Here is a 23,080-nt window from a genome sequence, read left to right as displayed (position 1 = left end):
TTCATGATAATATATCCAGATATTTGCTTCAGTTTTAGACAGAGAGCTTATTCCTCACATTTCAGACAGTAAAAATGAAAACTTTTTTACACTCACCTACAGTTTATGTCCATATGGTTTCATAATATTCTCAATTTCTAACATTATTCCAAAGACATGTATACATATATGTAGAGTGCTATCATTTGGTACATCCATTAAGTCTATTAAAAATACCATTTGCACTTGATACAATTTTTACAAGCTTTCAACAGAGAAACTGAGACTAATATGTAAGTAACATTTTGGTAAATTAAAGCGAAGTACTTAGTTTAAAGGGTTGAAGTTCTGAACAGAAGACTTTTTAGAAAACATTTTGCAATTATTGTTTGTACTCTATGAATTTTTACTTCATTTTCCACGAGTGAAGGTGAACTGAGTGTCCAGTAAGCTTGTTACATGTCCTTTTTTTTTTTAGTTTACTGAGATTTTGTGAGGCTCAATGACTGTTAGGAGTGTGCGGCCATCCATTGGTGCCAACAGTGGGTACAGCTTCCCTGTAAAGTTTCCTGTGAAGGTGTAGATGTGAGATTTGGTCTCTGCGTTGTAGAAGGAGATCTGGCCTTCCTCGTAGTCTAAGTAGACCCCAATACGACGGGGCACAAGGCTGATGGGCAGCTGTGTCTCTGGCTTGCTGCAGGCGTAGAAATTATGTGTGCTGCGCCACAGGGTCCAGAAGTGGTTCTTTGGAGTCATGGAGAAGTGGCCATGTCGCTTTGAGTCAGCGGTGGTCACACCAATACGCCAGTAGCCATTATTAGCTATATCCACCTCCCAGTAGTGGCGACCAGAGTTGTATCCCTCCCAGGCCAGCACACAGGGCCAGCTGTCAAAGCGCTGGGAGTTGGAAGGCAGGTCAGCTTCTGAAATACCCTCCTGTACCTTGCGGTGGTCGTCTGAAAGCTGAAGCCAGGGATGGTTTGTCATGGGGTCAAGCATGACATCAGCTGTCAGGGACAGGAGGAGAAATAGTTTTGTTATGATGGCAGTTTTTAGTGGGTTGTGTTATATAATAACATGCAGGATAGCGTATAGATTTATGTTACCTGCTGAACTGCAAATCCAACTCCAAACTGAAAATAGAGACAGAGTTTTTATCAGAGTTGCAATAGACGAACAATGCAGTAGTTACAACTGATTATGACCACTGGCCGAAGTCAAGGAATTATTGAATTAGCATTGTCTGCTCAAATATAAAATGTATAAAAAGTATTATTCTGACCCTCAATATTTATTTCATGATTTGAACACTTGTTACAAATGCTAGCATAATCAGATCGCTCTACAGTAGGCATTAAAAAACAATCCAAATCTTTTGTTTTTGTGTGTGTGTTCATACCTGAGTTCGGGATGTATCTTGAAATTCCTGCCTTCCATGTCCTTTGCTTTGCCAATAGCCATAACTGTGGGATCATTGTCTGCAAATAGAAATCATAAAAAATAAAACAACATTCTGAACCCGTGTCCTTTCTGTTTCCTTATGACGGACTCTGACAGACCTAAGAAGCAAACCCTGGAAATGCATGAAACATTAAATTTCCTTTTTCACACTGTTGGCATTCAAATTATGTTAATTTTTTTTTTTTTTTTATTCCCAAACATGCAAGACTTGTTGAAGCAATTTTGATGCAATGAAGTTTTCAGATCTCTGTTTAAACTTGGATAAATGGACAATTGCTGGAATATATTCTTTTAGATGTCCAACCAATGGTTTGCCAAGTAAAATGCACTATCATCTGCAAAGAAGATTATCTTTTATCTAATAAATCTTCCATAGCAATAATCAACTGATGTGGGTTATCGGTGCAGAAGCAGATTAAGGTCACATAAACCAAATCTCAAAGTTCATTTATTGAAGCTCCACGCGCACACAAGGAGCAGGGTTCAGTCAAACGGCAGTATGTTGTGTAAAAAGCATCACAACCCCTGTTGTGTTATAGCTGTATGGTATCAAATATTAACATAATTCAGTTTTTAACACACAGTTTTAGGATTAAAACAAACATTTACTAAAAATTGTCTAATATTCTAGTTTCTCACCATTTCTTCCTTGAGCAGAGACCAAGTGATGAACTCCAGTAGAGGCAGCAGCCTGACCAGTCGTTTTTTCTTCAGGCCCAGCAGACGCAGCACTTTACCAAGCTCATCACTCTGCACGCCACAGCTCTGCAAATACAGACACTCACTGAAAACTCTGCCTTGCTGTAGTTATATGACAGAGAATTCAATTTATTTGACTGCAAAAAAAAGTTGTTAAACTTGCAATAAACTCTGCTTATTTATCACCTACATAACATTTTATGTATCTCTACTTTATGTTTATGCCTCTTTACCTCAGTTGCCATCTGCAGTTCTTTTGCCCACTCCATAATCCGCATTTGTGCATCCTCTTTGGCATCCTTTTGCTCTTTATTTTTATCTTCATCCTTAGATGTCCAGGGGGTCTCTTTCAGAAACTGAAAACAGCAAATCAGAGAGAAAATGTAAACTTTTAACAACTTTGTTTGCATATAACTCAATGAAACTTTCTCTCGCAAGTGCAGCTGTTAAGGGATTGACTCATGACAGCATCTTTCATTTTCAATTTTTAAATTCAGTCAATTCAAGTCAGAGGGAAGTGCTGACCTTATCAACATGACGAAGCTCATTGGCCCACTCCAAAATGAGCTTTCTGCTCTCTTCAAGACTGCGTTCGGTACGCCGATCTGAACTCTGACCCTCTTTCTCGCTGGTATCTTCCCCTGTAGTTTTATCATCCTGCTGAAACACATCACATCACATACAAGTGATTGGCATAGAGTTTAAAAAGAGAGAAACAAGATGTATGATGAATTCACTATGCCTCTGCCCTACATGAGCTATGTTTGAGTTACAATGAAGCGGTTTATGTAACTGGGCTGTAAAACCCTTCATAAATCCATATCATATCAGCGTCCGCCCACACATTTAACCTTGTCACGCAGCTTCTATGTGAACAAGCTATTTTATCATAGAAACGCTTGAATTAGTGCGGCCATAAATCCTGATTTCACCCTGTTTCATGAAAAAAAAAAGGTAAGACATTGCATCTAAAAACAGAAAAAACCCAGGTTTCTACATTAGCAAGCACTGATTGAACATGTGAGTGACATGATTATCCATCTATTGCAAGCCTGCTACATATATGTTTTAAAATCTTTGGAAAATTCCAGGAATTGGGATGATTTATAACCTACATGCACTTTGTATTTCTTTTGATATGCACGTACACTTCTTCACAACTACTTCCTGGTCTTTTTCTCACTTTCTATAACCACTCATGCACCTTTTCTTGCTTATTTAACATCACACAATCTGGGATAACTGTTATCCTTTAAGGGTTATGTCCTACCTTGCACACTTGGTCCACCTGTTCCTTCCAGTGATGGATAAACTGGACACACTCCTGCAGGCTGCGGAGGTCCTTCAAGTTGCTCTGGCGAGAGAGTTGCTGCAAAATAACATACCAGTTCATATACACTACAAATACTGAGTAACAGAGGAAAATGGCAGATTTTAAAGTCACCTGTGAGATTTTTGGGAGGTTGTTGGGATTGGTGGATATGCTGGGGGCCGAGCTGTGAATCTGGACGCTTTCATCAGGCAACGTCCAGCGAACAGCACCGATGGAGCTGCTCTGGGTGGTGCTGCTGTCCTCCAGTAGGATGTTTACCCCTGCAGAGAGGAGATTTCGGAGCGTTAAAGGTAATTTTTAAAGTAACTAACTGAATATATTAAAAAACAAACAATTACATAACTAAATAAATGCATTTCAAGTTTAATCATTATCTTATGAAAGCTGCATTCAGAAGAATTAAAATCAATAGATAATACCTCAGAAGCATTATTAACCTTCTTAATAAATACCCCAATAATGTCACACATAATTTGCTCACAGTAGATATAATTTATTTCCAGAAAATGGCAAAAACAGTTTCAACATTGTAGGTTGAAAAAGAACATACTTTTATTTGGTTTCGAGAGCGTTTTCATCTCCATGCCTGCTTTCTCACTTATCACTATAGAAATAAAATGTAGGTTAGAGTTTTCCTGAGCAGCAGTAGAAAAAAACAAAAAACAAAATACCAATATCACTTTAAAAAAGTTATATTTTTATATATATATATATATATATATATATATATATATATATATATATATATATATATATATATATATAGTAGTTAATTATATCTTACTACACACATCAAACACATCCAACTATCCGAAGAATTCAATTGGTGGCTATATATATATATATATATATATATATATATATATATATATATATATATATATATATATATATATATATATATATATATATAAAATATAAATTAATTAATTAAATATAAATTAAATTAATAAATATACATGCATATATTACATATATAGGTAGAGTATGATTATAAACAATATTAGACATAAAACAACAATAAATAAACAATAAAGAGATAAACACTTTCCTAATCACGTGTATATACAAGCACAGTTCATTATGTATATAATATATGAGTTCATTACCTCTAGTCAGAGCAACGGTGCAGTTCAGCTGGTGAGTGGAACTGGACAGCCAGCCCTGCTTGTTCAATCTTTTTGTCTTCAGAGCTCCCTGATCTTTGGACCTTTTATTGCCTCTGAGATGGCAAGGGAAACTTTACAAAGAGCTGTCTGACGTGAAACCTTCTCAGCTTCCTGGTAGCTGCCCTTACAGTTGCAGTGCAGTTGCAGAAAAGCATGATTTTTTTTTTTTTTTTTACAATCGCAATAAGAGTGATTATCAGTGTGAATGACGCACAAGCTCTGAGTTGGATTGGCTTTTCTATAAACTAGTCATACAACAGCAGATGCCGTATAATCCTGGCCTACATAAGGAGTCAAGGTACAACTAGGAGAATATGAAATGCTTTTAGCCTAAAATATGCACACCACTATTTAATTTTTTCTTTTTAAACATTTCCCTAAAAAATGATTAAACATTTTTCCCAGTAGTTTGATGAATATGAAATTGCAGTGACTCTAATGGCAGCAGAGTGAAGGCCTGAATAAAGACTGTACCCAAGATTCCTCTCAGCTTTTTACCTCTGTGATCTGGTCTCACATAAGCTGCAAAAACATGATGCATGATTTAAAATGACAGTCATAGCTTGGTAATTTGTTTGCCTTGACACCAAAAATAACAATAAAGACCAGAAATGAGAAATTACCTTTGTGCCATTATTACTCACATATCTTTGACTGCATCCAGGTGAAGGGTCACGGCCATATGGTTTGACTTGATCTTACATCATGCAGATGTTGATAGAAATGTCATATTTACACATCATATTGGTTTATGAGAGAAAGAGTTCAACACTTCAAATTCAATAAAATTAAATAAAAAATGTCATGGTTCTAAAAGAGGAAACCAGACAAGAACCACAAAATCATAAAAATAAGATTGAGTTTAAATGGCAATAAAAATCACAAATAAACAAACAAAAACCCAAACAGGCACCTATCATCCCTTTCCCTCACCTGGCATCATCACACTACCTGCTAATATTAGCTTAATGATCCATGTGTATGTCACACTGCACGTAGGTTTTTATTGCCTTAAAGCAGAGATACTGTTAATAATGTTGCTTCTGCACTTCCTGTAAACACTTTGGTGCTTTACATGAAACATAAGATGTTTTCCACCTACTGTCCCACATTTTCTTAACAAATTTGTCCTCCAACAACAGGGTCTCATCAGCATTTTCTCCATTTCAATCTCATTAGAGCATTAATTCCTACTGATAATATTCATACAGAGTCCCTATAGCAACAACAGAGCAAAGGTGAAAATGAAAATAAGTGTCAGTTTATTTTAAATTCAGGAGGAAAAACAGAAAAATGAAACTGAGATACGGCTGTAAATACTAAAGAATAGTCCCGTGTGTAAGGTAACTGTTGGGATACTGGAAATAATTAGGTTCCTGTTTCATGAATGGAAAATAGTGGATTAATTCTTTCAGAAACGGACACGGTAAGAGGGCAGGGGGCGGGGGGGGGGGGGGGGGGGGGGGCGGGGGGGGCATTGTTTCCTCACAGCTGCGTCAAGCCAGATGTTTCAGTTCTACTGATACTTTTATACGTTCAGTCAAGAGACAGTAATGATGGGTGGGATTTTATGGAAAATTGCATAGGGGTGTGTGAGAGAATGTACATGTGTTCTGTTTGTGTGTGTGGTTTTGTGTGAAACAAATGATGTTTGTGTTTTTAAATTGCCGTCATCATCTCTGTTGTGTGAAGACTTTTTGTACGTATATATTGCTTTTTTATATTGTATATATTTTTTATATTGCACTTTTGTTGTCCTGAGTTGTTTATAGGATAAATAAACAAGTTTGATATGAAATGTTCTTATTTTCACTATTAAAAATAGCCCAGAGTCATTCCGCAATCAGGATGTTTTTCTCATCACATTTTTTCGTCGAAGATTGTGGTTCTCCTCTATCCTTCCAGTTTTCAATGATGCGTTGGACAGTTCTTAACTAGTAGTTTCTCTGCTTGATGCGTAACAATGATTTAACCCTTTTGACCACAACATATGTCTTTCCTTGTGTTTGTTTTTAAGAAGAAGAAGAATTGGGGTTGGTTGGGGTTAAATAATATGCCAGCTGAGAAATAATTGTCCTGCAGTATCCATCCAATAGAAGCTCATACTTATTTGTTGTGTCTTCTTAATGGCCAGGCAGTGTAGATATACTGCTGGGAGGCTTTACATACTTTCTTATCGGGACAAAAATTATCAGTGAATCTCTGGCATGTAGTGGAAAAATGAAATGAGATGACATAAGATGAAGGTATACATTGATACAAGTGATCATTGATACAAGTCTATCAAATGTTAGATCTGAATCAGTATATTTGAACTCCACCTCTGATAAGAGACCAGCTTACCTGTTGGATGTTGTTTATGACAGATCATAATCATGCAGCAAAGGCACCAGAGAGACCTCGGATTAGCAAACGTTACATAAAGGCCATTGACATGGGTGGAGACATGGCTAAAGAATGTCAATAAAGTTGACCTAAAACTCCCTGTAAATGTTTACTGCTGGGAAAAACTCCAGAAGAAATCCATTTTCAGGTTTTATTTTTCAAATGCAGACAAATCTGTGACACAATTGAACATGAAATATATATATATATATATATATATATATATATATATATATATATATATATATATACATATAAAAATTTCCAATCTTATTTGCTTGAGGTTATTTTTATATTTCTCTTTTTTTTTAAACACACACCACAGGAAACAGGATTGTTTTTTGTTTTTTTAAAAAAAAGTGGCATCACATCTCTGATTCTACCAAAGTTCAAAGCAGGCTTCAGGGTGGTCTTTCAGCACGCTGCCTTTCAAATATGTACATGCATCTGAATGCATATAAAAAAAGGTTTTGTATCAGACGCTGTCTTTGTGCAGATTTGCATTTTCTTCTTGAGTGCAGGATTTGTCAAATGTTCCAGTGAAACGTTTAGTTCCAGTTCTTGAAGAATTGCTTGAAGATGATGGTCTCCTTACCCTGTGGCAGAATCTCCACCTGCAGCATACATCAATAAAAACATACATAAACTTTTACTACTTGTTGCTTACATCAGGGCCTTAAGATAAATGACCTACTTTTTATTGACACAAAGCAATAACAATAATGTTCCTATGGAGTGAAACAGTTTCCCTTTCTGCAGCACAGATGGCATCTCTATGTTTGTAATGTCTTTGCAAAAAACCACAAGCAGCACCTGTGTTTTCATCCTGGGGTACTTCATTTGGTCGATGAAATTGTCCGCCATCTGCAGGGCCACTCTTTTCTCTTCAGCATTTGCTCCATTTCCTGTTGATTAGTTAATGATCGGCATTAGAGCTCAAATTCCTCCAGAACATTTTCAGACACAGCCAGTGTTGCAGCACATACAATGACTTGCTTCCCTGCAAGACGCTGCTATAATAAAACAAATCAATAGACTACAGGACACTAAACACAAAAAGATTATGTCGTTTTTCCACAAGTACTGTATGATTAGCCTGAAGTATAATGGGTTTTTTGTTCACTTCAAAATTAACCGACCTCTCCATTAGCATATGTGATGCTAATGGAGATGGAACACTGTGCATTTCTCAGAAAACTACTAACTCTATTTTATAATTATGACTTTCAGTGTCTTAACTAATATAATTGTATTTAGAAAACTGAACAAATCAGCAACTCATTCACAGAAAGGAAGGATAGAGGAATGATAAGCATTGTGCCTTTCAGTCATTTGGGAAATGAGAATACTAATTATTGATGTTTTGTCCACACTTATTAAACACAATATTTAGGCTGTTTATCTGTCAAATTCTCCTCCTCATGATGGTTCATGCAATTTCAGCAGCACAGGTTTGAGCTGCGGGGAGGTCAATCAAACACAAACACTCATTTTTTACAAGGCCATAAACTGTGAAAGATAAAAAAAAGTCTATCATCTCGCAGAAATAACCACAGACCTTCTGAGAAAAAGGCATCAAAATAGTAACTTAAATGTCTCCAAAATGCTAACATGAGCCTCACCAACAGCGGTACCTTCGCGCAGATGTAAGTGGTGCATGGTGTGGGACTCCAAGCAGTCATAATGGGCCTTTTTTTTTTTTATCCTTGAAGTCTACTATCCTGCAACACTTGAATCAAATGAATGGCTCATTGCCAGCCTTCTGCAGAGCTTAATAGCATGCACATGAGAGAATTCGTCCATTTGATTCAGGCACATTGGAGAGGGTTGCAGGATAGTACATCTCGAGGGCCAGACGTGGGCACCACTCTTTCAGATAATATAACAACCTAAAGGGTGTTTGTCAACTTTAGCATGTAGTACCAGAAGCAACTAAAATCTGGATTCATGTGACAACATTCTCTTTCTATCCATCTGATATTAGCTTGTGTAACTGTAGCATTTCTGCACAGTTTCATGTTACATTTCTGGATTCAGCAGTAAACTTAGGGAGCTCATTTGGCTGCATTGTGGATCTTGGTGTTTTGCCATCCTGTGAGGGTTCAATGATAGACATATCCAGCATGAGAGTGTATAAAGGTCCTTAACCCTTATACACGCATGTTTCCACAGACTTCATAAGCCATTTAACAACACTGTGTATGTGCTGAAGGTTTTGTTCTGTATTTAATGAAAGCTTATTGGTCATTTTCTGACTCAAACTGATGCAAACTGGTGAACCACAACCCATCCCTGATTGGAAAGTCTAAATCTTTGGTGGATTCTTCCATAATACCTTTATCATAATTAAGCTGAGCAGTGAAAATATTAAGGATAATTTCCTTTGGTCTTGTGTCTGTTAAATAAAGGTACAAACAAATGATTAGATTAAAAACATGTTTTTCTTACTCTTAGATAATTTCCCAACTTTACTGGTAAAAAGGTTTGTTAAAAAAATAATAAATCAGATGCAAATGAAGCAGTATTTGTTCTTCTCTGCTGCTGGTTGTGTTGCTTTGTTTTCTTGTCCGGCTCAAGACCTTTACAGTGTCAGTTGTCATTTTTTCACCACGTTTATTAAACTTTCATAGATATCGAATATCTAGCAACTCTCACTTTCATGAGTATGCATTTCAGACAGAGCACAGTTGCTGGTGTGGGGTCAACTTATTCTTCCTCACCTTTCCAAACAAAGATCTTTCCGTTGGCGCCATTATCCAAAATGAAGCAGTCATCACGGACCAGCAGCTCCTTGGCAAATGGGCTCTTTTCTGACACCTTAGTCATTGTCATAGAACCCGTGGCATCAGACACCTGAGGTGTGAACACAAACATGTTATTTTTACTTCAGCTAAGAAGGAAAAAAAAAAATCTGGTGGAGACGGGGAATTAAAATCTCAATACAAAATTTCTGCAGGTGTGTTCATCTTTGACGATGTAAATGCATAACCTTGTAGAGCAATGCAGAGTTGGAAGCATCAGCTTTGCTGTCCTCCTCTGGTGTGCTCTCTGCCAGTGCTGGCATCTGTCCCAGGACCTGCTCAGACAGACAGAGCCAACCAGAGATTCAAATCCAGACATGATTTAATAACAAGAGCTGATCGAGAAGTCATAATAATGAAGTCATTTTAGAAAAGATTAACAACATTTAAACAGATTTCGAGCCTGTTTTTACCTTGAGCATCTCCTCCGGCTCCTCCCCCTCGCTGGTATCCACAATACGGGCTTTTCCATGTCTGTCTGTGTCCCGGATCAGTGAGGCAATCTCACGCACTTTCTGCTTCTCAAAAATGTTGGCTTGTGACCCGATCCATGACACAATAGTCTGCAGACAGTCAGCAAAAACTGGCGCTTTGTTTCATGCAGCTAACACATGTGTACAAGTTTCACAATCGGCTGTAAAGTCATCCGACCCATCACACTGAAGAGAGGCAAATTTCTCACCTCTCCAAGGTCAAGAATGAAGCAGTCACCCTTGTTGAAGCTGTCCCAGGACAGCTCCACCTCCTTGGCACGGATGTTGCGCTTTCCTTTGATCTGGTACAACCTATGGACCGTTCCACTGCCCTGCGGCCTCCTGAAGCCGGACTCCACACCCCCCTCCTGGAAGGAAACAAGGATGTTGTCTTGTACAAGTTCTGTGATACGAACATTTAGTCGTTTTTTCTTTAGTTGTGCATTGATTGAAAAGCTGAAAAACAGTTGATGATTGATTGATTTTTGATGATGATTCTTTGACAAAACCTAACGAAGCTACTGTAAAGGTGACTTGCAGTGCACTTTGTAACAGAAGTAATAACATGCTGGATGCTGATAAGAGGAATCCAGCCATAAAAGTTAAAAGATAAACTTTTAAATGTAATCAAATAAACTTAACTAATTGCTTTCAGTTATCAGGGTAATGTAAATATGGGGGATTTAATTAACATAATTAAAGTTCTATGGTCTTTGACTAGTTGGCGCTTACTTTGATAAAGGAATGAAGTTTTTTTCTGCCAATCAGAAGTCCTTTTAAGAGCTTCAAAAGTATCTTTCTGCTTTTTCCAAACAAAAAATCTCAGATATCTTACAGAATCCAGGTAGTTCTCCCTGCTTACCTTGTAGCTGACCCCTCTGGGGAAGAGCTCCATGAACTCAGGGGTCTCGAAGCCCTGAACTTGTCTGTGTTGGACGGGGTCCCCGCCGAGGAAGTTGTCCAGCTGGGTGGCCAGCATGGCACATGCTACCTGCTCATCCCGAGATGATTTCTCACCTGCAGCAGAGGAATAACGTCAGAGAGGAAAGAATAAAACATTAAAAAAAAGGGTTTGTAATGTTTAAAACTTAACTTAGCATTGTTAGACTAGAGAGGATAGTGTTTGGTTCCAGACTGGAGATATTTGATCGCTACTACAGAATCGCATCTTGATATCTCTCTGCACTGAGATGACCTCCGATGATAACAAGCACTTTTTTTCCAGTGAGGGAAATACCTCTGAAATACCATCATGCTGTCTTCTCAAGAAATTGTTACTCTCCAAGCTCCAAGAGATTTAGCAAGATTTTAATGGGAGAAACCAACAGCATGCTTAACTCTGCTGATTTATCCCACCAAAATATGGCACCATTTATAAGACAAATAAACAGGCTTTCCGATGGCATAACATTTATTTATTACAGTATGAGCATTGCAAATAAAAAAAAAAGCATTGTCTTACTTTGTGCTAGGCTGAAATACATTTTGTTCACATTCATTCAGAACAATGCAAGATATTTTATTACAATTGTGGAGGACATGTGCAAGCCTCACAGCACCAGAGATGATTAAAGTAGGAGTAGAAGTAGAAGTAAAAGATAAAGTAGAAGTCCTCGCATGATTTTGGATCCACTGATGCATTGAGAACATGTCTTTTCACTAACAGGATCATCTACTTTGCAGTGGAGCTGAGCGAATTAAATTCACCTGGTTTAGTGACTGGTTGGAAAGAGCTGCTGGACAGGACTTCTACTTTCTACTTCTACTTTATTCACCACTGCACACCACTGACTCTTCCATAAGAACGATTATCAAAAATCTACAACCAAAGACATTAAACAACAATAATAACATTTCCAAGTCCAGGCTTAAATAAACAAAACACCTAAAGGAAGATTTTCACCCTAAAAAAAAGCCTGATGACACTCATATGAGAAGATTTCCAAAGCCCCACGTAGACATGCAAAAGGTTTGCTTAAATTATCATGACTTTTTTTTTTATTTCCAATTAATAGAAACCAATTTAACAAAAAAAAATATCAGTATTATGGAAATTTGAAATGGTGACTGTGTCTGGGATTGACTGCAGATAATATGTCAGAAATGCATTTACAACTAACAGCATTTAATTTTCAGGAAGATAATGTCAGTCAACAGGACGGCACCATATGACACCATATTAAACTGTTGTATTTGCGGTCCAGACACCACCTGGCTCCAAAACACTTATGATAATTTTCCACAAGCATCTCCTCAGCTTGACTGGAGTTGCCTTGACTCGGTTTTTAGGGTTTATTGTTAGGTAATAGCATCTGGTACAAGCTACTTTTTTAGCACCTACTCTGTTGGGTTTCAAGCAGGCTGGGTTGAGCCATAAATGTAATGTCTAAACACTGCAGGCCACTGATTGGCAGGGAGTTACGTCTTTAAAACCAGTCCATCATCAGTCAAAAAGACCACAATGGAGGGAACAAAGGGAAAAGCTGGAGAGAGATCCCACTAGCAAACTGTTCAGAAGTTTGATTAGCATCTGTTGTAGTCAGAGATCATTTACAGCCAGCTCCCAGCCGTAGACTTGCCATTTAAAGCACTGCCTCACAAGTCCCGTGGCTACATCCGTTTATACATTTATTTTTCTATGCTGCCTCGTTCACTTAAGGGGCACAGGGAAGATAAAACCAATCCCAGCAATTATCAGGCAAGAGGGCAGGGTACACCCTGGTTAGATCGCCAGTCCATCACCCAGTAAACTACATCTTTTATATACCATTAACAGGCACCATGGTAAATACAACCATGTCCGTTTATTAACTAACTAAACAAGCCTAAAACAGGAACTATCACCGATGTGCTTCTTTCAGCACATATATTGTTGTAGATCTTCACATAGCTGATCAAGTAGAGTGACTATTTTTAAATGAGGTCATTTTTAACATAACTAACACTAAATATGTTTACATATGTTTCCCCAAGGGGATATTATTGAATTTCCCTTTGGGGATTTATAAAGTATTTTTCATTCATTTAATCTAATTTCATTACATTTATCTGGTCTGTTTGATCAATATTAAAAATGTTAAAGTTTAAAAAAGTCAAATAACCAGAGTCTTGCTCAAGCTATAAGGTAATGCCACCACCTTGATGGCATTATGAGCAGGGACATTGAACATGTTTACATGTAGATGATATATTGATTAGCATGAAGAAACCAGAAACAACTGAGTTTGCTGTGGATGTATTGAAACCTGTCAGGCTATATTCTTATTATTGATAAATCAAAAGCTCTAGTGTTTATTACACACTTAGATCTTACAAATACATTTCAGTTTGGTTTCTACCTCCATTCAGTATTTGGCTGTGAAATTAACAAGGGATGTACAAAAACTAAAAACATATCAATAAAAGTGTCAGTGATGATCTATATAGATGGGCCCTCCTGCCTTTAGATCTTAGTAGCAGAATAATAGTGGTTAAAAGTAACATTTTCTCCAGACTGCTTTACTTGTTCCTATCATCTATTCCAGTTCCTGATTATCAATTAAGAGAATGGAATAGGATCACATTTAGTTATTTAGCAAGGTAAATCTCCCAGATTAAACCATAAAACCTTGCATCTGCCAAAAGTTTGGGTGGAGTCGGCCTACTGTGTTTGAAAGACTACTATTTAGCAACAGAATTAAGACCACTTATACACTGGTGTAATCAGAGCGATGGGGCAAAGTAGAAAAGTATTGTGTCATCTCTGACAGACAGGCCATTGCAGAGCTTCTTGACATGTTCACAGGTTGTAAGACAAGGTGATATACAGAGTCAGTTTGTTCAATGTTCAATGTTTACTTTCAGTCTAAATCGGGTCATACAATTCCACCTTCAAAGAGAAATAAAAACTTTAAGTTGGTTTATGCAGTTGGTGAGGGAGGGAGTTACAGCTATGTGTCTGACTGAAAGATTAAAAGATTATTGGAGTAATATATAGGATTATTGCATTTTGATAGGGACAAGTATGTTTCACGAGTCACGCCACAGACTACAGCTTTTTAAGCCAACGCCCGTCCCTATTTAGGCTTTTGCACTAAACACAGACAGTTATGCTGCACAAGTCATTACAATGCAACAAAAAAAGGATATATTTTTACATATACACACATACAGGGGCCATACAACGCACTATATGAAGATCAAACAGGAAAAAGACAAGTCAATGAAATGTATTACCATGGATTGGACAACTATAATAAATGCACAGTTATAAATATGACCTGCTTGTGGGGATGCGGTCGTGTCTGGCCAGTTTTTTTGGAGTTGCTCCATTATTAAACTGTTCTGGAACGGAGTCTAGACAGTAGTGAAGGACGTTCTGGGCCATAATGTCAGATTTACATGTTTGTCCTTTTATTTAGGAGATGATAGTTAATGAAAGTATTAATAGTGGCTAGTAAGGAGGCTATTACAAGGGAAAAGTACTGGCTTAACCAAGACCCCCCCCCACTTTGGAAACTACAAAAGGCTAAATATAAAGTCCTGTGGGATAAATAGAATACTGCATCGTGGTGATGAATTGTAATCTTTGTTTTTTTCTGTTTGTTTATTGTAATGTTAGTCTTGAATATTCATTTCTATGCTGGTCTAAAAATAGCACAAAGGTTTCAGATCTGTTTTGTCATTTACTATTATTAACTGCCTTATTTCTTGCTGTTTGGATTGAAAATTTGCGGCAATACCGCTCTATTTTGTATGCAAATAACCATTAAAAATAAAAAGTTTATTTTTCAGGTAAAGAACCGAGATCTAGAGACGATGTGCAAACACCAGACCAGTACAACACAAAGTTCCTCAACTGTAAACAAGTGGAGGAGGAGGGTTTCGAGAAATGCATGCTTGAGCAAAGAGAGTGCGCTCCAAGCCGTGACAATCACCTTAGTGTTACCTAAGCACCGGATACATGCTGGAAACAACAGACACATTTGAGTACTGTAACGGTCCTCCTACATTTTTAATGGGACCTGCTCAAAAACCATCCCCGTTTCCCCTCTGGACTTTTTTCCCCACACATCATCCCTCCATCCTTCTCCATGCAGCCTCCCTCTTCACGACAATGCTGCTGCAGGTCAGTGTTGTGTCTCATGTGTCATCACTATTAGTGGCAGGGTTATTAGCTTTTCAGCCATGGTTAGATATGTGGTAAGCACCACACAATGGATAGCTATTTATTGGATGGGATAAAACGGACAAAGGAGAGTTCCACTGGTTTGTTTTTAAGTATATCAATCCTAATAATGGATTGGATTTCTATAGCGCTTTTCAAGGCACCCAAAGCGCTTTACATTGAATCTATTATTCATTCCCTCCTCATTCATACTTGGTGATGGGCAAGAAACATGCGTAGCCACAGCTGCCCTGGGGCACTGACAGAAACACAGCACCCAATAAGCACTCCCCAACCACCGCTGAAACATTCATTTACAATCATACGCCAGTGATGCCGAGACTGGAGGCAAGGAGGGGTTGAAGCATCTTGCCCAGGGACACAATGACAAATTGACAAGGGGGAGCAGGATTCAAACTGCTTCCAGTCAATAGATGACCTGCTTTGCCTCCATGATTTCGTCTAATTATCTTGTCATTATCTCCTTCCTCCAAAAACTTTCTATTTGATTTTTAACATATTCCTGGAAAACATTATTAGGCTGGCAAACTTGCATAAAAAGTGCCTCCTAAACACAGACATTGTTGCATTGTGCATAACTCAAAGGGCACAACATGATCCATGTAACTTTTTCCTACTATCCCTTTAAGAAAATCCAGATGAGCCTCAAGTCTCTCACCTATCCACATGTGGAGGTCCGCTCCCTGCTCACCACGGTTCTCCAGCACCAGATAAGAGTCACCATTGTAGAAAGCTCCCACCTCAGAGGCATCCAGCAGCACCGCCTTCATTTTTTCCACTCTCCACACCCGCAGGCCTGGTTCCCGCACTTCTGGGCCAAACTGACCCGGTGCTGCTTGGAAGGGAAGCATACTGCAAAGAAAGAAGAGCAGAAACAGACTGGTGAGATAAAAAAAAAAGAGAAGGAGGTATATAGAAAAACTTGTGAAAATACTCATATGACTTCTGAGTCACCCACAAACTGTATTTTCACTATAGGGAAGTGTGAGGTTGTGTCACTCCCTGCACTTGGGAACTAATGCTCTGTTTGGTTGGAATAAGAGGAAGTAAAAGAAGAAGTAAAACTACAACTCTTATTAACCCTTACTGATTAACAAACATCCACGCGTATCCATGCCGACTCAAAACTTGGATTATTGAGAAACAGGTGGGGTTGGTTTCATCTTGCCCGTTCATCCAAAACACAATATCCCATTAAAGGCTGATGAGTACCATTACACTTTGTGTCCACACAAAATGAGGGGTTGTGTTGCTGCTTAATGGCCACCCCATCATTTTTATGTAACACAACACCAAGCTGCAACAGCAAGAGTCACTGCACAAAAGCAGGTGTGACTTTGAGCAAACTGCATCAGCTCATTGCTGAGAAGGCAGACACTTCACCCACTCCTTGTCTTTTACACACTTCCTGATGGGGGGGGATACCAAATGAGCGTGGGACTTTAAGACCTTATTAATGTGTCACTTAACCGCAAGTCTGCTTCTTCCTGCTAGCTTCTGTTTCACTGTGCTTCCTTTACAAGACTAGAATGAGAGTCACCGTTACCTTTCATGCTACCACCTCTCACTCTGCTGTACTATATTATTATACTGCATATCTCTTCTGTGAAAATAAAAATGTTTTAAAGCTTAGTAACTTTGGCTTTTGCTTAAGCTCCATAGATAGTGTTGATTTGTAGAAACAGAAAAAATGCCTGCTGGACTATTGTATTAGTATTAATAAATACTATTATTACTATTTATTTTCACATAATATACCATGCAAATGATCAGTCATTCATTTTCTTATGCGTTTCTTATTGCTTCTACTTAAGGGTTGCGGGGAGCTAGAGCTTCTCCCAGCATTGGGCAAGAAGCAAGGTACACCCTGGACAGATCAGTCCATCATAGCAACAAAATGATTATCCATCAAAACTAAATGAATTATGTAATGTGTTAGAGTATAATGTCTATCACAGTCAACTAGCTGGCTATAATCAGCTACACTAGTTCATGAAAGTAGTTTATATATCATTTTTCAGACACAAACAGTACTCACTAATAGGAGTGCTGAAGCCACACATTACTAATTTACTTAAATATACACAGTGCTAATAAACACAATATTTCTGCAGCTATTGTCATTATTTTATGTCCACAATGGCCATGTTGAATTTTGTGGTCAGAACTGGTGAGATTTCTCAGACTTGTTGTATTAAATATCTGATTTCAGAGGGTATTCTACCTGACTTTTCCAAGTGGGAAGGAACTTTAAAAATGTGAACCCAACTTGGACACACTGTTAACACCTGAGGAGGACTATGACATATAACAAAAACATATAGAAGAAGATCCAATACCCATCCTCAGTGGAGATAAATGATCAGTCATGTGGTTTATCTTCATGTTGGGAGGTGAGATAAACTCCTCTGACGCTAACTAAGCCATTTCTGTTTACAGAAGTAAACCATGGGCAGCTGAAGAAAGAAACTCAGGGCTACATAAGAGCACTCTACTTTCATGTTTCTGTCTATACAGCAGCTGTGAGCAGAGTTGGCATGTTTTTGACTGATCTGGCCACCATGTGCTTGTCATCATGGTTTTAGGGACATATGAAGGCAACGTCTTCAAATTTGCTGCCCACTATCACAAAAATGATATAACAGCTACATTTTCACACATGTCCAAGAAACATTAATGATATAATTCACTGTTAAAAATCATTAGGTGGAAATGTATGTGTGGGTTGTTGTTTTTGAAGTGGTTTAGATTTAAAACATAGTAAAAAAAAAAAAAAAAAAAAAAAAACTATAAGGAACTGTTTAGAGCATGTTGGAAGGAGTTTGACCCCATGATCTCTTGTATTAGGGTCTGCTGGTCGCTCGTACTTACTCTTCCACTTTAAAAACATGCAAATTAACAATGGATCACAGTTTATTGTGTGTTTTTGCAGGGTGATGCGGCTGAGTAGTCCTGTCATGCATTGTTAAATTGGTTAAAACTTTGGTCCAAACCTTGCACTTTGGACCAACATTTATTCTATGTTCTGCCACATGGGGAGTTGAAGTTTGTCAAAAAAGTTAATCTGCATCTCAGGAACCAGTAATTAGAGAAGCACTCTGAGAACACAGATCTCTGCAAAATAATTAATTTTCACCCAAATTATGGTTTGCACCCAGTGTTATAGTCCTACATTAATTTTCTATGGATACAGTATTAGATACGTATATTCATTGATAATGAATCTGCAATGCCATGGCTATATTGTAGTGTTTGTCGCATGTTTATATCTTTATTTATTCTCTTGCAGTGGTAAAAATCCCAAAGATGATTAATTTTTTTGCCATTCTTGGTGGGAGGATCCAAAATTATCCCTGGATCCACTTCTAAATTTGATATCTTATAAAAACCTGTTGGGAACTTGTCCATGTTTTGGCCAAGACGCCTGACCATACATTGTGGAGTTATATCCATATATACTGAAATGACCATATCCCACAATTATAAAGGATCTATAAAAACAATCCCTGGCTCTAGATGATGATCCAGATCACTCCCAAAAATTAATGGAACCTAAGTTAGACAAAGACCTATTCTCAGAAGAAAAAAATGCCTAATTATATATAAAGTGGTTTTTTTGTAAAGTTACTTACAGACAAACAAAAACATATTGTTCTTGAAAAAAGTAATTGTGACAAAACTTCATACACTTGTCAAAATGTATAAAAGGTGCAAAACAATGTGTACTCCTGATCATATAAGCCTAAATATACACAGAACTAAGGTAGCCTACAGATTTATAGCTTAAATGTTTCACTTTATACCATTTCATTGGTTAATGGTTTTATTATTAATAATGTCTGACTTCAGCTCTTTTTTAAAACTAAACTAATTTAGATATGATCCATGTGGATTATAAAATGAGAAGAATAATTCCACATAACATCTAATATCTTATCACGTGCTACAAACTACTAATGCTTCTTGTTTAGATACAAGCATTTGAACCAATTACATAAAAAGGCTCTTGAAACATAACCTTCTGACTTGGAGGTCATGTTTCAATATTTCTTCAAGAAAAAGCACCAGATATCCAACATAAATTATAAGGACAAACTGGAATGCAAATACTTAGCTTGTTCGTGATAACCGAGTCAACTGAGGGGCAGTGAACGCATCAATCTACCAGCAACGCCCCTTTGGCTTTTAAAGTAAAAATGAGTATTTAGTTTGCCGGAAACAGTGAAAATACTGACACATTACAACAAAATACCAGCACTGAGGCCAGATAAACAGGATGTCACCACAGCAGCTCCACCCTTAGCTGTTAAATGGCCAAACTCAGATAAACAGAGATGGTGAGAGTTCAGTGAATAAATGAACACATGCAAGGTGGTAGCAGAGATGGGGAGGGAGGCGAACACGGTAACAGAAAAAGGGCCCGAGGCAGCACATGCAGATGCCTCCAGGTTAAGGTTACAATGCTTGGACAGCCGCTGCAAGACTTCAGAAAAAAAGCCCCAGTCCACTTAACTGTATGATCTCCTGTGGTACCTCGGGCATGCTGTCTGACTCCGGCTCCATTCTGCGTGTCCACTGGAGTGTGTGTGTGTTGTGTGTGTGAAGTTGTAAGGTATTGAGAGGACTGGCGTGGAGGACTGCTTGAGCTCACCTGGCCTGGTTAGCTTATATGTGGGAGGAAACTGGAGCCGGAGTGATGAAAGCCTACCTGTGGTCTGTGGATAAGGCACCGTGTAGAGTGGGGGTAGAGTCGGGTTCCTGGTTCCTGGCTAAAGCTAAACACCAGGATGATAATTACTGCAAGAGCAAGCTCTTCCATCTTTCCATCTTTTCTTCTTTTCAGACTCAAACTTCTTCAAACCTTCTATCATATAATCCATCCTGATTCATTTTGTGTAACTCTGACAGTCGAAAAGTTTACAAGGCATGTTTGTACTGGCAACCACAGACAGATATGAAGAATTATGATAATAATGAAATAAAATTATTAAAATCAACATTAACTTAGATTGAGAAATGACCAATGGTAGCTGCTTGTAAACTGATGGCTATATAAAACATGTATCCACAGATCCACAGTGATGTCTCTCATTGGTATGTGAATTACTACTAAAATTGATCCTATGAGTTTTGCTCTGTTGCTTTACATAAAAAGTAGAGGTATCACCAAAATTTACCCTCAGAGTCTTGATCCATTTCTAACAAAATTATGTTTACCTCTAGTAAGATTTGACTAAACACTGATTTCTGATAAGCACGGCCTTCTGAGATTATCAAGGAGATTGTCAAATTAATCATTTTTCCCAGACCACATTGGCCTCACAAAGCACTATTTTTAGTTCTTGTTTTAAGAACGACACTTGCTCAACAGTCCGTATTTTGTATTTTGTGCCTCCTAATGTGCCACACATTTTCAGTGGGAGGCCAGTCAAGCTCCCATCACAGTTTTAGGACGTGCAGAATGTGGTGTGGCACTGTCTTGCTGAAATGAGCAGCGATGTCCCTGAAAAAATATGTTGCTTGGATGTGGCGTATTGCTCACTCCTCATGGAAAATGAATGAATGAATGAATGAATAAATGAATGAATGCATGAATGAATATATATTCCAGGTCTATTTATTTGTAATGCTGTTAAACTCATAATCCAAGTGTAATCATAGTTTTTTGTCCTGAAGGGAATCTTGTCGTGTGTTTTTTTTTGTTGCATCTTTATCCTTCCCCCTTTTGGTGAAATGTAGAGATACTTCTTTTTTTTCAACACCCACCCATCCTTCCTCATGTCATCTTTTCTTCACTTATAAGGCGGAGCCGGCAAAACTCGCTGCGGGGCCTAAGCTTCAGTTCAGTTCTGTAAACTTGTCAGAAATGTTAATTGTCTGTATGTCAAACCTTGGATGAACTGGCTTGAACCTTGAATTTCCCCTCGGGGATAAATAAATAAAGTATCTTTGGTTTCTTTGATATTCAGGATTATTAGTTTCTTTAAGTGTAAGGGATCATTTAAGGACACATATATCTAAAGTATAGGTCTGTATCTGAGTTTAGTCTGGCTTAATCTAGTTAAATGTTACTCTGAGCCGAATTTTTACCACCTTTTGAACTAAAAGATGATTAAATCTGATTAAATCATGTGAACAATTCAGTCCGGTTATCTAAATAGTTATAACAATGAGTGTTAATGTGAGTTCTGGTAGTGCCACTAAAGAGAATAAAGGTAGTCTGAGAGGTTAGAAGATAAAAAAGATGTCCTTTTGAACTTGTCTGCTGGACCGTTAAGCAGTGTCTGGTTGGATGGAGAATAAAGCCGGCCTATGAGTTCAGGTGCACAGATGAGAGCACAGACAGGCTGCAAGGGTCACTGAGCCAATCAGTCATTCATGCTTTGTTGATCAAATGGAAATATGAGAGTAGACAATATGCAAGCACATGGAGACTTGAGAGCAACCTTTCAATTGGTGACCAGGCTATACAATGTGTGTTTGCATGCCTGGGTGCAACGTTGTGGTGAGATAACAAGACTCAATCAAGACACAGTTACACAGGATAATACAGGCAGGAGAAACAGAAGAGATAAAATGTCATATTTTCATTTAAATGCACTTCTACAGATTAACAAGACCTAATGAAAACCAAGCTTATTGTTCTGAGCTATGTTTGAACTATGAGCAATATTTATAGCTATTTTAATTACACTCCCAACAATATGGAAGTTGAGAAACAGCTCCAACAATGATGACGTGTAGCAAATGACACAGAGAAGCAGTGGTTGAGTTTGCTGATAACAGGGAAGTGCTACATGAAAGAATAAAGAAAGGAAGCCTGTCTCCTAGACTGGAACCTCCCTAAAACCAAACTAAAGACTCCTGCCATGATTTAAGACTTCTCCGCTGCTTCTAGAGCAGGAATGTGATGAGAAAGCAGAGGAAAGTGAAAGTTTTAGAAAAGCAAGTGAAAAGACAAAGTGAGAAAAAAAAAAAAGCGTAGAACTGTTCAACAAAGTTTTCAGGAAGAAGACAAAAGTTACATTCAGACTTACCTTGAGAAGTGAGTTGGTGTAGGGACAAAATACGTCTGAGCAGCGAGCGGGGAGGATTGCAGAGATCTGAGTAGAAACAAGTCTCTAAACACACAAATGCTTTCTCACGCACACACAACATATTTCCTGCCTCAGCCTGCAGCTGCCTCAGCTCAGCCCTCTGACTCAAAGGAAGAGGAAAATAACAGAAACTTTAGTTAATCTCGTCTTAAATCGAAGGAAAGGCAGCTTAGATCTGCTTTGCACAATCAGCGTGTAAAGAAATGAGCATGTTCTATCATAAAACAGACTTTTTATTCATAGTCAAGATGTCATTAGGAAGATTTAGAGTGTTTGCAACAGCAACAAATAAAAAATATTCTGAGTTTGTGTCTCTTTCCTCTTATAAACAACAAGAGTTTTGATAAATATACATACTCTGCCTTCAGAGGCGACCTCATGACTCAGAGGAAGTCCCTCCAAGTTGGCAGTGTCACCATAGCAACAAGGCCAAACTAAGTTTTAGTCATATACATGGATTCTCCTATCCTTGTGTAAAGAGGACACACCCATGAGTAAATCATGAACGATGCATTA

At 38.0% G+C, this 23,080-nt stretch overlaps 2 protein-coding genes across 2 annotated transcripts; both read right to left on the bottom strand.

Moving 5' to 3' along the window:
* Window positions 1–453: 453 nt before the first annotated feature.
* On the bottom strand, window positions 454–5,323 carry LOC306769224 (uncharacterized protein; the record flags this gene model as incomplete). Its single annotated transcript, XM_079257790.1, has 10 exons — window positions 454–986; window positions 1,086–1,112; window positions 1,379–1,457; window positions 2,080–2,205; window positions 2,373–2,465; window positions 2,665–2,796; window positions 3,410–3,508; window positions 3,584–3,732; window positions 4,582–4,694; window positions 5,286–5,323. The coding sequence occupies 10 exons, from the start codon at window positions 5,321–5,323 to the stop codon at window positions 454–456; spliced, it is 1,389 nt and encodes a 462-aa protein (XP_079113916.1).
* Window positions 5,324–7,312: 1,989 nt separating this feature from the next.
* On the bottom strand, window positions 7,313–22,555 carry capgb (capping protein (actin filament), gelsolin-like b). Its single transcript, XM_079257603.1, has 9 exons — window positions 22,505–22,555; window positions 16,126–16,319; window positions 11,163–11,317; window positions 10,510–10,668; window positions 10,241–10,390; window positions 10,016–10,102; window positions 9,747–9,879; window positions 7,840–7,931; window positions 7,313–7,640 (listed from the first exon to the last, which is right to left on the bottom strand). The coding sequence occupies exons 2-9, from the start codon at window positions 16,316–16,318 to the stop codon at window positions 7,575–7,577; spliced, it is 1,035 nt and encodes a 344-aa protein (XP_079113729.1). The 5' UTR covers window position 16,319; window positions 22,505–22,555; the 3' UTR covers window positions 7,313–7,574.
* Between the last annotated feature and the right edge of the window lie 525 nt (window positions 22,556–23,080).

This window comes from Telmatherina bonti, assembly GCF_933228915.1.
Source record: "Telmatherina bonti genome assembly, chromosome: 18".
NCBI lineage: Eukaryota > Metazoa > Chordata > Actinopteri > Atheriniformes > Telmatherinidae > Telmatherina > Telmatherina bonti.
This window is presented reverse-complemented; position numbering and strand designations above follow the sequence as displayed.

Excerpts from the sequence above, each read along its gene's own strand:
- capgb (XM_079257603.1), bottom strand. The coding sequence starts at position 16,318 with ATGCTTCCCTTCCAAGCAGCACCGGGTCAGTTTGGCCCAGAAGTGCGG. Across the intron at positions 10,391-10,509 it reads TCATTCTTGACCTTGGAGAG|ACTATTGTGTCATGGATCGG; the intron begins GTGAGAAATTTG and ends GACTGTCTGCAG. Across the intron at positions 7,641-7,839 it reads ACCCCAGGATGAAAACACAG|GTGGAGATTCTGCCACAGGG; the intron begins GTGCTGCTTGTG and ends TGTATGCTGCAG.